Source organism: Pseudorasbora parva, chromosome 18, assembly GCF_024679245.1.
Source record: "Pseudorasbora parva isolate DD20220531a chromosome 18, ASM2467924v1, whole genome shotgun sequence".
Taxonomy (NCBI): Eukaryota; Metazoa; Chordata; class Actinopteri; order Cypriniformes; family Gobionidae; genus Pseudorasbora; species Pseudorasbora parva.
The window spans coordinates 10,939,392-10,956,887 of record NC_090189.1 but is presented as its reverse complement, the minus strand read 5'-3'; the positions used below and the strand labels follow the sequence as shown (position 1 = coordinate 10,956,887).

The 17,496-nt window shown below is 34.5% G+C and overlaps 1 protein-coding gene across 7 annotated transcripts in view; it reads left to right on the top strand.

Annotated features, from left to right (window-relative positions):
• The window catches only part of ptpn13 (protein tyrosine phosphatase non-receptor type 13), a 117,533-nt gene extending 101,951 nt beyond the window's left edge, over positions 1-15,582 (top strand). For all 7 annotated transcript variants that reach the window (XM_067424273.1, XM_067424270.1, XM_067424275.1 and 4 more), the window contains 18 exons: positions 1,448-1,601; positions 1,736-1,891; positions 4,901-5,072; positions 5,463-5,673; positions 5,877-5,962; positions 6,792-6,853; positions 7,272-7,427; positions 7,516-7,681; positions 9,560-9,649; positions 10,045-10,151; positions 10,309-10,364; positions 10,663-10,760; positions 10,882-11,030; positions 11,798-11,888; positions 11,985-12,322; positions 14,285-14,500; positions 14,766-14,828; positions 14,916-15,582. In XM_067424273.1, coding sequence (XP_067280374.1) covers positions 1,448-1,601; positions 1,736-1,891; positions 4,901-5,072; positions 5,463-5,673; positions 5,877-5,962; positions 6,792-6,853; positions 7,272-7,427; positions 7,516-7,681; positions 9,560-9,649; positions 10,045-10,151; positions 10,309-10,364; positions 10,663-10,760; positions 10,882-11,030; positions 11,798-11,888; positions 11,985-12,322; positions 14,285-14,500; positions 14,766-14,828; positions 14,916-14,993 — 2,449 coding nt within the window. In that variant the 3' untranslated portion in view covers positions 14,994-15,582. The remainder of the gene's footprint in view (positions 1-1,447; positions 1,602-1,735; positions 1,892-4,900; positions 5,073-5,462; positions 5,674-5,876; positions 5,963-6,791; positions 6,854-7,271; positions 7,428-7,515; positions 7,682-9,559; positions 9,650-10,044; positions 10,152-10,308; positions 10,365-10,662; positions 10,761-10,881; positions 11,031-11,797; positions 11,889-11,984; positions 12,323-14,284; positions 14,501-14,765; positions 14,829-14,915) is intronic.
• The last annotated feature ends 1,914 nt before the right edge of the window (positions 15,583-17,496 follow it).

Genomic DNA, 17,496 nt, shown 5'->3' with positions numbered 1-17,496 from the left:
GATGTCAAATGCTAGTTTTGTCAGGATTTTTGCCTTTTATTTTTTTGATAGTATTTTAAAACATTTTATGTTTTAGTTGTTTGTTTATTAGTTTCCATGTCTATCTCAATGAATTGTATTATATTTTTGTTTGGATTCTTTTTTTTTAAGGTTTATTTGAATATGTTTTTTTCATGGTTTATTTTTGGTTTGTTGGTTTCAATGATCTCAAAGCAATTTATTTTATTTAAATGTTTTAAAATATATTTTATTCTTTTTTCCCCCACTGAATTACATTAGACTGCAAAGCCTCATCTTCAGTATCCATTACTGCAGCTACATTTCTGGCTGATAGCAAACTTTTGAGTGCTAGTGTTAACTTGTTCCAAAATGTCTTCAAACGGCAAGACATTAGACACATTGTTAATAATTGACTGATTTGATGCATCTGACAATAGTTAACACTTTAAAAGCTATTCTCAAAAGCTATTTTCAAAAAAGGACAAAGCCAAATGTTTGTCTTCAAGCAGCATTTTAGATTAAGAGATTTAAATGTATAATTCCATGAATTTGGAATTGGTCACATGCTGTTTCAGTGGTCATACAAATCGTGTTATTAAAAATATCCTCATTTAATCTTTATGGCATTATTTTGCAGAAACTAAAGTTTGAGCAGACAATCTGTTGAAATGAAGAGCAGATCTATGGTGACAAATCTTTGAAGAATTTCTTTTTATAAGTATTGTGGACTTTATAAATGTTTATTTTTATTCTTTTTATTGAGCAAATTGACAAAACAGTAGCTTATGCAATGTAGGGGATCAATTATATACATACATGTACAGGAGAGGAGAGAAGAAAAAAAACATATATATATATATATATATATATATATATATATATATATATATATATATATATATATATATATATATATATATATATATATATATATATATATAATGTCCTTTTTTGAAAATAGCTTTTGAGAATAGCTTTTAAAGCGTCAACTATTGTCAGTTACATCAAATCAGTCAATTATCTATCTATCTATCTATCTATCTATCTATCTATCTATCTATCTATCTATCTATCTATCTATCTATCTATCTATCTATCTATCTATCTATCTATCTATCTATCTATCTATCTATCTATCTATCTATCTATCTATCTATCTATCTATCTATCTATCTATCTATCTATCTATCTATCTATCTATCTATCTATCTATCTATCTATCTATCTATCAGTTGTTGTTGTAATGTATTTCAATGAATTAATACTGAATATAATTTACAAAAATGAAAATGTATCCTAAATTAAAATAAATCTGATAAATGCAACTGAAAAAAGTTAAAACTCAAAAGTATTATTATGACGAAAAAAATTGTGTTATGCAAATAGTCTCAATGTACCATTTCCCGTCTCTGTCCTCTACTACTTCCCTTTCGCCATCTTCATCCAGTGACTTGGACAGCTCTGCATTTGGCCTGTCATCTTCTCCAGCCCTTCCTGAGAGGGGGAACCTGAGCCCCAGTCCAGACCCTCTTCCTCCACCACTGCCAAACCCTGTTAACCTCTGTCTACCAGAACACGGCCAGGAGGAGGAGTTCATCCCTGTAAGTGACCATTGGCATGACAATCAAATGGTCATCTTTTGAGAAATGTTAATGGAATTTCCTGTACGTGTTGTAGATTTAAAAATTAGGACTTCTCTGCTAGAATTAAAATGGGAATATTTGTGTGATTTTAGGAGGTGGAGCTGAAGGTCTCTCTGGTGAAGTCTGATAAAGGAAGCTTAGGTTTCACCCTCACCAAAGGGCCGGACGAAAATTGCTACATCCATGACATTATCCAGGACCCTGCTAAAGGAGACGGACGTTTGCATCCAGGGGATCGCATGATAATGGTATGCAAATAAGGATTTCTGTTGGGCAATGATCTCCATTTTCATATTGTAGATATAGAGACTGTGCACTTGCAATAGTCTATTTCACAACTTTTCAATTTTTTCATACACGTAATGTTTGTTATGCGTCAGATATTTAAATATACATTAGTACTAAAAAAAAAAAAACAGTTATAGTTTGTAAAAATACACACTGATGTCAATGAAAGCACCAATTCTAATCAAAATGATAAACTTTCAAACATAATTTGATAATTAGAGCATTTTATTCACACCAAACACACTTTGTGTAGTAAAGTTTTCTCATAGTTCATGTTTTTGGATGAATCTATGTATAAATCTGACAGTCTCTGGTTCCCTGACTGCATTTCAGCATAAACTTGCAAATACTGAATTCCGTTCTCCATTCTTGCATGCACAATTATGTCTCGGCAACGGCAACTATCCTTATAATCAGTTGCTTATGGTTTACGTGAGAAAGAAAATCGATGTGTATTATTTTATTGGAGATGTGCATTTGGTCTCAGTGACAGCAGCCTAATAAACCTGCTGCTATCTGTGTCAATTAATATTAATCAAACAACAAGATCACTTTAGTAGTAATAAAGATGAATTATATATAATATTTATACAGTGAGGTCTATGCAGTGTTATTTTACATTTCCTTATTTAATTTCTGTACCTGAATACTGCTAGACTAGATCTGTATCTTTGCTCTGTTGTATTTATTTATGCTTGTGATTTATTATTTTCTATGCAGATGCACTCCCCTGCAAATCACCGCAATCGTTCTAGAATGATTAATTCTTTCCAAACAGAGCTATTCAAGTCATCTGGGGATTTTAATTGTAATTTATTTTTTTCATATCGCAATATATGTCGCAGAAAAACTAAATATCGTAATGGCAGTTTTTTTTTCAATATTGGGCAAACTTTGCACAAGAAGGTGATGGTGCCGGTGAAGGAGTAACAAACCTATACGTACATTGTCTGCTGACATAAGGTATTTCATTGCACTTTAACAAGTAATCTGAACGGCCTGGTTTATGCGCAGTATTTAGTGTTAAACAGGTTGTTTATTATTATGTTTGAAATAAAGCTGCTTTTGATTTTCATCATTGACCGATTGTGCGGACCTATTATAGACTGTTATTAGCTATATATTTTTTTTATTGTTTAATAATAATACAATGAATATTAATTGTGTTGTCATGTGTATTATTATTATAATAATTATTAATATTATTAAGCCTATTGTCAATATGTTTTGTTAATGTGTTATACAAAGAAAATGAAAAGCTAATGAATAAAGAACAATCATCATTTACGCTTGTGAATATAGGTCTATCATTTTGCATTTCAATTTTAATGTGGGCTGTAGTTTTGTAGTCTGTTTTTAATCCTCATTTCTTGCACGTTTGGTGAAGTGCCTGAAAGTGTGAAACTATGGCAGGGCAGTTTGATTAATAGTGATAGACTAATAATAATAATAATAGTAATAATAACTTAATACAATAAAAGGAAAACAAGTCCAATATCGTCTTGATTATCATCAAAGACAATAGCTATTGGCGATATCTCTGTCAATCTTCAATCCACAATATTAGTAACTATTGGCACAGGGATGGGTGTATCTTTACTGTTAATTTAGTTTTGCAGATGTACTGGTTTTTGAAAGCTTGATGAAAGTTAAAAAAAAATCACTGAACAATTTTTAAAAAAAGGACAAAACTATTATCAAGATATTATAGTTATTTTTTTTCTGTTGAACTTTTCAAATACAGTAATGTTCAAAACTTTGGGGCCGGTAGGATCTCTTCTGCTCACCAAGGGTGCATTTATTGGATAAAAAAACGCAATAAAATCAGTAATATTATGAAATATTACAAAAAAGGATTCAGCACATTAGCAGCGTAAGCGTAGGTCTTCAATCTGTCTTCAAACTAAACTTATTTAAGCTATGCCAATTTAAACATTTAAGCCCTCTGTGAAGATTTGTGTGTACACTCTCCTGAAGCGTGCACACGGAAAGCCGCGTCTTGACAGCGTGCAAATATTGAGAATATTTTCTTTCACATCTTGTGCAGATTCATTCAAAAATTGTCAGCATGCCTGACCGTCTTGGCGAGTATCATAACAAACAGGCTATGCAACAGCAAAGTAGGTTATGTCTTTAGAGAATGTAAACAGTCGAGAAAGGCATGCATGTGTATCAGTGTTTTAGATCTGTGCATTGTCTAAAAAATGTGACAGCCTGATATTCCTGCTGCCTGTTTTTTTAATAATAATCAAGCAACAAAAGACAAGGCAATCACTCACTGCTCTTGACTGAATATCTTTTATAACTTTTAATAATGATTAAACTATATTTAATTTCTACAGAGAATATTATAAATAAATTATAAATATGCAGTGTTATTTATTTACATTTGATTACTTTGTTCAATTTCTGGACCTGACAAATACTTTTAGATACCTAATAGCATTGGTTATTTTATTTATTTATATCTTTGCTCTATTTTATTTATTCATGTTAACATTTTTGCGGGTTGTGACAAACTCAGAGGGACTCTCTGATTCTAGTGAGCTTTTTATTGGATGCAAATGTGCATACTTGTCTGACATATAGGGTAATCAATAATTTTTGTCTTTTTTCTGGTTCATATGTCTGCTATATACTCCTTTTGTAGTTTTTTGCAGTACACTTGCATATAAAGCTAACGTACACAAGTGTGCAAATTTATGGTGTTGGACAAACACAATTTATGGTGTTGTCATTCAAATTATTATTATAGTTAAGTCGTCATTCATATTTTTTGTTAATGTGCTATGCAAAGAAAATGAAATCTGTTTAAGAAATTATGTCTCTTTTATAACATTTAATTGTGAATATAGATCCATCACCTTGCAGTTAAATATTAATTAAGAGGACTGTAGTTTTGTAGTCACATTTTCAGAGAGGAGTTTTATTTGACACATTGTTATGCATTCTTCTTTTTCTGTTTTTAGGTGAATAACACTGAGGTTTCTGGCATGAATCACACCGAGGTGGTCAACCTGGTGCGGGCCGCCCCCAAAGTCGTGGACCTGGTGGTTGGACGTGTCCTAGAACCTCCCAAACCACCAATAGAGGCCCACCTCCTTCCAGACATCACATTTCAGTGTCACGATGAGCCTTTAGGTAATGGAAATATCAACGTATATTGTAACTGATCCTATTTACCCCTCAACAGTGTTCTCGGAAATACCCAGAATCCAGCTGTATCCAGCATGTAGATTTTGCTGCTTTTGAACGATTCATGCGGTGCATTAGTGTTATCTGACTGTCAGAGGTCAACAGGGGCTTTGACGGGTCACGCAAAAACACAGATATCCATCAGGATAAACAAAGCCCACCTGCATTTCACTGGAAAAAGGAGCTCAAGGGGTTCAACAACAAGCTAGATAAGGGTGTCGGATTTCAGCTTGCTGACAAAAAAGTGAAAGAAAGAAAGAAGGTGGTGTTAGAGTTTTGCTCAGCCGGATCGCTTAGAGTGTTTGTTTTCTGGGTGTGTGTGGCCGCCTCTTGTAGGTCTGGTTCTCGATGGAGGAAGTGACAGCGGGTTGGGCGTACTGTACGTGAAGGACATCATCCCAGGATCCGTAGCCTCGGCGGAAGGCAGCTTGAGACACTTGGATATCATACATTACATCAACGGCGCTCCGACGCAGGATCTGACCTTGAGCGAGAGCCGCAGACTCCTGCAGCTGTCACTGAGGAATCTTAGTCTCAAAGCCACCAGGTGAGTTTCTCACACGACACCATTTGCAATGACCACTTCATGTTCACGAAAAATACTCTGAAGTTCATTCAGATATGCAAAAAGATTGAATTATTGAGGTGTTGGGAATATACAGTTGATGGACTTGTTTGTCAGGTGTTGTGTGAAATGTGTAATACTATAACAGTTTGGACGGATGCCACTATCTAACTATGTTTCCGTAGGGATGGGAAGCCTGTTTTTCCGGGTGAGGAGGAGATTTCATTATTAAACAATAACATCAGTTCTAAAGTCTCCCAGAGTATGAACGGTAAGTGTAGTTGGAAATTAACTAGTATATAGTTCAGTTGTTTGTTCAACAATGTTCAATAGTTTGAGGTCAGTATGATTTGAAAGACTTTAATGCTCACTCATTAATTTATTTGATACAAAATAAAAACAGTAACTTTGTGAAATATTACTACAGTTTAAAATAACTTATTTTATTTGAGTATTTTTTTTAATTGTAATTTATTCATGTGATGGCAAATCTGAACTTGTCACATGATCCTTCAGAAATCAACTAATATGCTGATTTGGTGCTCAAAAAAACATATCATTATTATCAATGCTAAAAACAGTTGTGCCGCTTCATATTTTTTGTGGAAAGGATTGTTTTCCAGGATACTTTGATAAAAAGGATATAATAATAAAATAAATATTATAGATGTTTTTTTGTTTTTTTAATCAATTTAAGTAATCCTTGCTATACAAAATTATTTTTAATGATAATGTTAGCATAATATAACTCACACTGAAGATGTCATCATAATATCTGCACACTGAATTCTGATCATTTGGTCTTATATTATATTATATTATATTATATTATATTATATTATATTATATTATATTATATTATATTATATTATATTATATTATATTATATTATATTACATTATATTATATTATATTATATTATATTAATTATATTATACATGATCTTGTGTGGCTTATTGCTTAAATTAATGGTATCACTATTTATTTGTCTTTTGATTAATGGCATTCTGATGCTCCAGTTAGTAGTCACTCTTCTGGTTGTAAGCTGAGTAATTTACACAGTGACCTCATTTCTCTCTTGCTCTCTCTTTGTATCATAGGTTATCTCCATAGCAACGATCGTAATGAATTAGAGGCCCTATCCAGTATCTGTCCTGCTGAGGTAAGAACCTGTCGAACTTCTGGTAAACTATTACCTAATATTGATCGGTGCTGCTCTGGCTAAATATTTTATCACTAACTAGACCGACTTCAGAAACAGAAACTTCTCAGGCATGATATTATAGCATGGGTGCTGTTTTGTGGCGTGTGAGACGGGACACAAACAGTCTGAAATTTAAACTTGGGTAGGTCATAAAGACAGGTCAGATTTCTGCGGTCTGTTTGTTACAAGAGGAACCGGGGAGAGGAATTTGGCTCGATTTTCAGGAAACATGCTCCGTGAATGGCTAACAATGTGGCTTCTTCTATCACTGAATTCACTGTAATTGTACTTGACTGTCATTTTGATGTTCTTTTTCATCATTTCTTCCTCATTCTGCCTTCTTTATTTTCTCTTTTCATATCTAAAATGTTTACAGGAGCAGATTGTGAAGCTGCAGTTGGAGAAGCCGCCAGCAGGAGGGCTGGGCTTTTCTGTGATTGGTGGAGAAAGGGGTATTTTTGTGAAGTCCATCACCCCTGGAGGCACCGCAGACACGGCGGGCACGTTGCAAGTTGGCGATCGTTTACTCAAGGTACATAAGCAATGTTTTTACACTTCACACCACACCAAGCTGGATTGCTCTTCCAAAAGCCAATTTTGTTGGTTGCATTTGTGTACAGGTCAATGAGGAACTGATGATCGGCGTGTCTCACTCTAAAGCCGTCACCACCATCCGTAAAGCTAAAGGCTTGGTGCAGCTTATCGTCTCCCGCCCACCTGACCAAATGCCCAACACGTACCTGGGCTTTCTGCCTGTCAAATCCAACGGTGTTAATGGCAACAATGGTACGGCCTGCAAAATAACAACCTCATGATTATTCATAAAGTAGAATTAAAGAATGCTGGAAGCTATTTTTTTGTTCAATAGAAATTTTATTTATTTAAATATTTAAATATTAATTTAAAACAATACTTATATAAAAACAACATATTTAATATTTATTATTGTAGATAATAATACATGTTTTTGTTTGTCAAGGTTTTTTAAGGAATATACTGTTTTTTGGGTTTTTTTTATTAAAATTGAAAAATATAGCATATTTATTTAATATTTCTTGTTAAAAAATATTGATACTTATGTTTTTTACCCCTGGTTTGACAGACAAGGCTTAAAGGTGCAGTATGTACATTTTAGTGACATCTAGCAGTGAGGTTGCGAATTGCAACCGCCCACCACTCACCCCTCCCTTTCAAAGCACATAGTGAAGCTACGGTGGCTGACACAAGACAAAGATGTCGTCGTCTGAGACAGCAGAGAGTAGCTAGCGCTATATAAAGAAGTTTGTCTGTTTAGGGCTACTGTAAAAACATCATGGCACAAAAATGATTATTTCACTGTAAGGGGACCCTTGGTGTATGTAGATAGAAATTACCCATTCTAAAGTAAAACAAAAAACAAAAAAACATAAAAAATTATATTGCATTTCTGTCAATAGATCCTCATAAATTACACACTGCACTTTTTAAGTTTAGTCCTAGATGAAAATGCATGTTTGTGCTGTTTTTTGTTTTTTGCTGTTTTAAAGGGGTGATAAATTGGGAAATCAACTTTCCATTGAGCTTTTGATATATCAAATTTGTTAGTTTCAGAGCTGAAAACTTCATTGTTAGTCAAAGAAAAGATTTTATAGACACCAGTCCCAGAAAACGATCGTGTTCGTATCTTGACGTCATTGTGTCGTGAAACACCGCCTCTACAGAATAATAAGCACGTGTTATTCAGTAGCCCAGCCCACCGACTCATGGAGCTGTTCGGATCGCGCTAACCAGCAAGCCAAACATGCCGAAGAAGATAGCAAGATATTGAGCCGTTCCTGGTTGTAGAAGAACACAGTCGCTGCATATGCTTCCTTCAGATCCTAATATTAGGAATGTGTGATGCTTCATTTATTTTTAATGAAGTTCCAGCTCCAGAAGAACATTAGTGTTTTCGCTTCATTTCACACGGAATCATTTGTAAGCAAGTCTCAGATGCTGGATTTGCAGACATATTGAGATTAAAACACAATGCTGTGCCTTCTATATTGGATCTGACAAGAATGGTACAACACACTTATGTGAGTGAAACGTGTTTTAATCGGTGATAGTAATGCATTGTTATAGATCTTTTTGCTTATGTGTACGTGTCTAACAGAACAAACTTTTAGCACGCTGGATTCAGACATGTATGGGCCAGGGTTCGCAAAGCCCAACGTCCCCTCCCTCATGTGAACTGAACTGGGGAGCTGAAGCTCATTAAATATGCAAATCTTATCCAATCCTAGACATGGGCGTTTACTTCCAAGTCTCCAGTGCGGCAAGCTCATCAAAACCTAGCGTTCAGAAGACAGCCTCAAAACCAGTATAGAAAATAGCCTATTACTTATTAGTTATGATGTTTTTGAATGTAAAAACCACAAGATTAGTTGACCTCAGACAACAGTATAAAAAAAGAAAAAAGCCAGTTCATGATACCTTAAATACTGAGAGCTTAAAATGTCACTGCCATTGTTTTCATCACCAGTAATGTTTATCTCAGATTGTTTATATATGCTGCTTAAATGTTCTAATTAAACTAAAGCCTAATCCTGGCTTAATCTAAGCTTTGTTTGTTAAACCAGGCCTAAGTTGAATCATTTATAAAAAGGGCTCAGAAAAATCTGTAATTGTTGTGTGATGTTCCAGATGTGAGTGAGGACAGCGGCGTGAAAACAAAACTCCAGACACCATCAGAGCAAAGCAAGAGCATCAATTCACCCCCCCTTCCTCCGATAGGTACAATAAAGATCACATGACCAATGTTATTTTAGAATTGATTATTGATATGACATACTATTATAATTGTATTTATATTTTGAATTAGCTTAAATTGTATTAAACATTATGACATTTGTATTGTTTCCATTTTGATTTTAATTTTAGTAATTAAAGAAACATTTTATTAGTTTTTTTATAGGTTTATGTAGTTTTTATTAATTTATGCCAGTTTTAGTACATCAAATAAAAAAAAAACTGCCTTGGCAAATTATTTTTTATTTAATTTGTATTTCAAATATCACTTTTTTATGGTTTTAGTTTTATAAGAACCCCACCTTAGACATCACTCTGGCAGTTGTCTCATCTGAGTGTGTGTGTGTGTGTGTGTGTGTGTGTGTGTGTGTGTGTTCTAGACTATGACACAGGTTCTCTAGAGAAAGGCAAGGGAACAGAAGGAAGTGGTGACCTATCAGAGGACACAGACTGTGACGGCTCGTCTCTGCCCGAAGACTCCCCAGAGGTACGGCCGTCTGTAATTAAACTTTTAATATCTGCAATTTTACAACAGTCAAACATAGGTCATGATATCTGGTCTCATAACGATAGACTTTGAGGCAATTGTATTGACTTGGAACAGCATATAGTTCAGATAAATACTCATGTTCTTCTTTCTTCAGACGTCTCGGAAGGTTGAGTGGAAGGAAGAAAATGTTGACGCCCCACTGAACGACAGGTGAAGGAGATGAAAACAATAACATGTTCATAGGAAAATATGGTTAAAAATGCCATTCATGAATGACTCAAGTTTAGCCATCACAAGATTAAATAACTTTTTTAAAAACATCCAAATAAAAAGCAGTTTTTATAAATTGTAACAGTATTTCACAATATTACTGATTCTGCTGCATATTCTTCTATTTCACACTGTATGTTATGCTTTATCATGTCATGCTCTACGGTTTGAGCTATTGGAATGACTAAAACTAACAACAATATCCTCCTATAACACGTTTGTTATGATCAAATCTTAGTGCCCTGCAGTCATCGCCAGGCCAGCTGGATGAAGATGAGATCACATGGGGGAGTGATGAGCTGCCAATAGAGAACATCAACTCTAAATTTATTGAAGGTCAGTCAGCAGCAACCTGTTTTGCTGTTGAAACCAAAATCATTTTCTTATTGTTTATCCAATCAGTTCCTCTGGCTGTAATACTTACTTAAATGTAATATTTGATCTCTCTCTTTCTCAGATGGACCCATTGTTACCGAGGATGAGCTGACGTCCCTGCCGCTGGTTAAAGTGGTTCCTGACGGTCATTACACATCCACTAACCTCAACACTATAGTCCGTATGATGAGAGGCCTGCTGGAACAGAAAGTTCCTCTGCAAGAGTTTGAGGTACAGAAATATTTCACCAAATATTACCATATGCCTAAAGAGAACATCTGTTTTGCGGTATTAAAACAATTTCCGCTTGTTAAAATCAATTAACTACATTAGTTCACTTGAACTAAAAATAAAAAATACAAGTCAATAATATTTTTTTAAATGTAATCATACATTTAAAATTCAAAGGTTCATCTGTTCATATGAGCGCAATGAGCGAACATGATCTAACAATGTACTGTTGTATTTTTAGCATCTAATGTTAATTTTAACAAAATGATTCCTCATTGTTAGTTAATGTTAGTCAATACATTAACTAATGTTGACTAATGGGACCTTATTGTAAAGTGTTGTGAAACATTTTTTAAAGCATCCTTAAATTACTTTTAGCCTACATGATTTTTATATGTTTATGCGTAAGTTTGATTGTACATAAATATTTTTGAAAGAAATTGTTTTATTCAGAAAGAATTAAGAATGCGACAGTAAATAATGGCTGCTGAAAATGCTGCCATCAAAGGAATAAATTGCATTTTAAAATATATATTTGAATAGAAAACTGTTATTTTTAACTAATTTTTCACAATATTACTGCTTTAATTCTATTTTTGGTCAGATAAATACAGCCTTGGTGGGCAGAAGAGACTTACATATTATTATATGGCTTACATATTAATATTTTTTTATTTTATTTGTATCTTTTTTCCATGAATACAGCCTTTGATGCTAATATGGTAATAAAAAATACATTTTTACGTGTATATTTTTTTCTTTCAAAGAACCTGCAGAATTTGCGCCCCTTGGATGAATGTCTGATTGGCCAGACCAAAGAGAACAAGAAGAAAAACCGTTACAAGAACATCGTTCCATGTGAGTTAGGAGAAACATTGATATATAAACAATATTTCAGTTTCTCAGATTTTTTTTGTGCATATTAATCATCTCTCACTATCTGTCATGATTCAGTTGACACGACCAGGGTCTTGTTGGGAAAGGATGGTGGCTACATAAATGCTAACTTCATCAAGATGCCTGTAAAAGACGAGAACTTCATGTACATCGCGTGCCAGGGGCCTCTGCCCACCACGCTCGGTGACTTCTGGCAGATGGTCTGGGAGCAGAAGTCCAACGTGATCGCCATGATGACACAGGAAGTGGAAGGAGGGAAAGTGAAATGTCAGAGGTACTGGCCCGACACGCCCCGCTCACCCGAGATGGTAGATGACCGGCTGCAGATCACGTTGGTCAAAGATCAGCACCTGGACAACTTCGTCATCCGGCTCATAGAGGTCAAAGACATCCAGGTAACGTTCAAAAGTTTTAGCTCGGCAAGATTTTTTAAATGTTTTTTAAAATAGGTCTCTCCTGCTCTGTCTGTATTTTATTCCTTTTGTGACCAGCTAAATTTTTTAGCATCATTACTCCAGTCTTCAGTGTCACATGATCCTTCAGAAATCATTCTATGATATGATTTGTTGCTTAAGAAACATTTATTATTATTATCAATGTTGAAAACAGCTGTGTAAATTTTCATACACAATTTTAATACACTGCTGTTCAAAAGTTTGTTATCAGTAAGAAAATGTTTTTTTGAAAAAAAAAAAAAAAAAAAATGAATACCTTTATTCAGCAAGAATGCAGTCAAATTGATTAATTGCATCTAATTTAAAAGTTTGTGAAATATATATTGTGTGTGTGTGTATATACACCAATCAGGCATAATATTGTGTTGGTCCCCCTTTTGCTGCCAAAACAGGCGTGAGCCGTTGAGGTATGAACTCCATTAGACCCCTGCAGTTGTGCTGTGGTATCTGGCACCATGATGTTAGCAGCAGATTCTTTAATACCGCTTTTCCACCAGAATGAACTGGGTGCTAGTTCAGAGCCAGTGCCAGTTCGGAGTTTAGCACATCCCACAGATGCTCGATTGGATTGAGATCTGGGGAATTTGGAGACCAATCAACACCTCAAACTCGTTGTTGTGCTCTTCAAACCATTCCTGAACCATTTTTGCTTTGTGGCACGGCACATTATCCTGCTGAAAGAGGCACAGCCACAGCCACAGCCACAGCCACCGTTTCCATGAAAGGGTGAACATGGTCTGCAATGCTTAGGTTGGTGGTTTGTGTCAAAGTAACATCCACATGGATGACAGGACCCAAGGTTTCCCAGCAGAACACTGCCCAAAGCATCACACTGCCTCCGCCGGCTTGCCTTCTTCCCATAGTGCATCCTGGTGCCATGTGTTCCCCAGGTAAGCAACACACATGCACCTGGCCATTCATGTGATGTAAACGAAAACGTGATTCATCAGACCAGGCCACCTTCTTCCATTGCTCCGTGTTCTAGTTCTGATGCTCACATGCCCACTGTTGACAATTTCGGTGGTGGACAGGGGTCAGCATGGGCACCCTGACTGATCTGTGGCTATACAGCCCCAAACTGTGTATTCTGACACCTTTCTATCAGAACCAGTATCAACTTCTTGAGCAATTTGAGCTACGGTAGCTCGTCTGTTTGATCGGACCACACACGGCAGCCTTCGCTCCCCACGTGCATCAATGAGCCTTGGCCGCACATGACCCTGTTGCTGGTTCAGGCCCGGAACACCCCACAAGATCTTCAGTTTTGGTGATGCTCTGACCCAGCCGTCCAGCCATCACAATTTGGGCCTTGTCAAACTCACTCAAATCTTTACACTTGCCCATTTTTCCTACTTCTAACACATCAACTTTGAGGATAAAATGTTCACCTGTTTCCTAATATATCCCACACACTAACAGGTGCCGTGATAGAGATAATCAGTGTTATTCACTTCACCTGTCAGTGATCATAATGTTATGCTTGATCGGTGTGTATATTTACATGCATACATACATACATACATACAATCAATTTGACAACACTAAAAATAATGATTATATTTTCTTAAATCAATTTTCTTTTTATTTTACAGTGACTTTTACAATAGTAATATTTCTTGTTTTTATTTTTAAATATTTACTACTACTACTACTACTAATAATAATATATGATTATTATTACTATTTTCTAGCAGTACTGATATATGATCACAAAATTCTAGGCAAATTGTGCAGCTCTACAAACAAACAAGCACAGCAAACCTGGAATTTCAAATCGCTCATTTTATCAGAATTTTTTGTTGTTCCCCAAATTGTGCAGCTCTAATATCTTTATAGATACACTTATAGATATAGTTATTTTAAATGCATAAATCTTAATATATGTCTATAATTCTCTTTTAGACTAGTGAGATCCAGAGAGTCACTCATTTGAACTACACGGGCTGGCCTGATCACGGAACCCCGACTCAACCAGAGCAGCTCCTGACATTCATTTCCTACATGAGACACATCCACCAATCAGGCCCCATCATCACTCACTGCAGTGCCGGGATTGGCCGATCAGGGACGCTTATTTGCATTGACGTGGTTCTTGGCCTCATCAGCAAAGATGCAGATGTAAGTGTCACCAATAATAACATATAGAAGTCTGTCATTATTCTTTGAGCAATTGACTTGAATTTGTATTTGTAATGTTTGGTGATGTTACTTTTAGAAATGCATTTTTATTTGGATTTAATTTGTGATAATCACAATTTTGTCTTTGTTTCTGGTAACACTTTATAAATGTACCAAATAATTTACATAAATTGTATAAATAATAAAGTTAAATGGCAAAGTTAGCAAAATGGCTAATATGCTCTCCACATTTTTCTCTCTTTAGTTTGACATATCAGATGTGGTACGTACCATGAGGCTCCAGAGGCAAGGCATGGTGCAAACAGAGGTAAGAATTTCATAATCAACGATGCATTTAATTCAAGTTTTCGTCTTCTTTCTTTTTGCACGTAACATTTCCTGTTTCTCCCTCCAGGAACAATACATTTTCTGCTACCAGGTCATCTTGTATGTGCTCCGATGTCTCCAGGCGGAAGAGAAACTCTCAGGATAAAAGCGTGGACCAGCACTGCCTTTCGTCTCTCCTCAAAGAGGGGACGGATCAGCTGAAAACACCAGCGGGTCATCTGTCATCAAGATGTTTCCAAGCAGTTTCTTTGTTTTTTTTGACCTTGTCAGAACAAATGATGTTCTTATGATGTTTTGGACGTCAGTGACACATACAATTCTTGCAGAATTTTGTGTATTCTTATCGCTTACATTCTTGACCATTGGCTGCTACTTTGAAAGCATTTATTTTATAACTTAACTTTTTTGTTGTTGTTGGTAAAAACAGTTTTTATAGATTCCTTAAAGATTATGGATCAAATAAAAAAAATGAATTCATGATTCTTTTGTGGTACAAAATTATTCTTGTGTATTTTAAACAAAATGATGCTGTAAATGTTGCCTTGACAGAATACAAGACAGTATTTGCTTTGTAAATCTTTTAGAAATCACTGCGTGTCAGTGGTAATCGAAGAAATTAAAAGTGTTATATTTAGTGTGATATTTATCATATGAAATTACTGTTGATAATGTTTTAAAGCTGTTACATACTGGACAATTTGCAATTTGTAAATAAAAGAATATCATGTTGTTAAGATGTCCTTTAATCTGTGTATTTTTGCCATTTCTGTTTTTTAAGCCTTTCAGGTATTGCGTCATTCAGGTTTTATAAGGTTTGAGATGGACATTGTGCCCTATCATACACCCGGCGCAAGTGTTTTTTTGCTAGTTTCACCCTGACGCACATTGTTTAAATGCAAATGCACTCGTGCCCATCTGTTCACTCATGGGTGTGAAAACGAGGTGTGTTCAGGTGCATTGTTGGCACGTTGCTGTTTTCAAGCAACTGAAAACTGAATCTGCAATGGTGTGAGCGCATCGTGCTTTTAAAGGGAATGGGAGATAAGACTCTGATTGGTTTATTATGCGTTATGCCCAAGCATAAGAGCACCTGCGCAATGAGCTTCAGACCCTGAGCTCAGGTCATTCAAATAGGGCCCATTGTCTCTAGATTCCAATTGCACACAAAGTGCATTTTTATACATTCGCTTTTTGAACAGACATAGTTTTTCCATTAGATTTTTCCTATATGAGATTTTCCTACTCTTTAATAGATGAGAGTTTCTAATTATTAAACAAGCGTCCTTCATTGTATCAACTCAAATTTTTAATTTCAATAAACTCAAAATTTTAAGGCAACCAGGTTAAAAAAAAAAAAAAAAAAAAAAAAAATATATATATATATATATATATATATATATATATATATATATATATATATATATATATATATATATATATATGTCCTCAGTAGTCAACACCAGAACTCTGTTGTAAAAAAAAAAAAAAAAAACATTAAATAATATGTATAGGCAAAAACTATTTTATTTTTTTCATTCACCAATAAATGTGTAGGTTTCAGGATTTTTAAAAAAAAACTAAACTTTGTTTAAAAAGGATTATCAACTGTTATGAAAGATATAACTGAATTAACTGATATACCATTTTAGTTTATGCAATATGGCCATAAATTTGTAGTCCCATTCAATACAATGCATCTATATACTGTATTTAATTTGCATATTAATGTGTTCTTTGGGCAACGTAATAAAAAAAAAATCTAATATTTCATATGAATATTGAAATAATTTGTTCATTATTTAACAGGATTGTTTACCCAAAATTTTATTAAAATATCTGTCATTTACTTACCCTCAAGTTGTTCCAAATTTGTATGGATTTTCTTCTTCTGCTGAAGAAAAAAATTCTTTGTCCATCAAATTTTTTTATATATATATATATATATATATATATATATGTATATATATGTGTGTGTGTGTGTAAGAAAGAAAGAAAGGAACTCTAGGGGGTACAGAAGGGGTACAGGTTTGGAACAACTTGAGGGTGTACATTTTCTCTTTTGGGTGAACTATCCCTTTAAGTCCTGGGCCCTCATTTATCAAGGGTGCGTACGCACAGTTCTGTGCGTAGTGAGTGCGTAAGAACAGTTTCACGCAAAGTGTGGGATTTACCAACTTGTACTTATACGTAGAAATGTGTGTAAATATAAGCACACCTCTGAGCATGCTTACGCAGAGAATCTAGTGGTAGAACAGCGATACTACACATGAAACAGCATGTAAAGGATTACTTCAGCAATTAACCCTTACGCAACAAAAATATATTTCTCAATATATTAGTTGACAATATATTTCATGTGTCTCCATATATTGTGAAATTTACATGGTAATATATCATATGATATATTATATAATAATATTATTATATATGCAAGTTATATATTGCAATATATTTTTGTTTCGTAAGGGAACATATGGCTTTGTATCAGTAGAAACCTGGGAGTATATTCGAATGATCATGCTAAATTTATTTGACACTAAATTTATATATATATATATATATATATATATATATATATATATATATATATATATATATATATATATATATATATATATATATATATAATATAAAATTACGCATTGTGT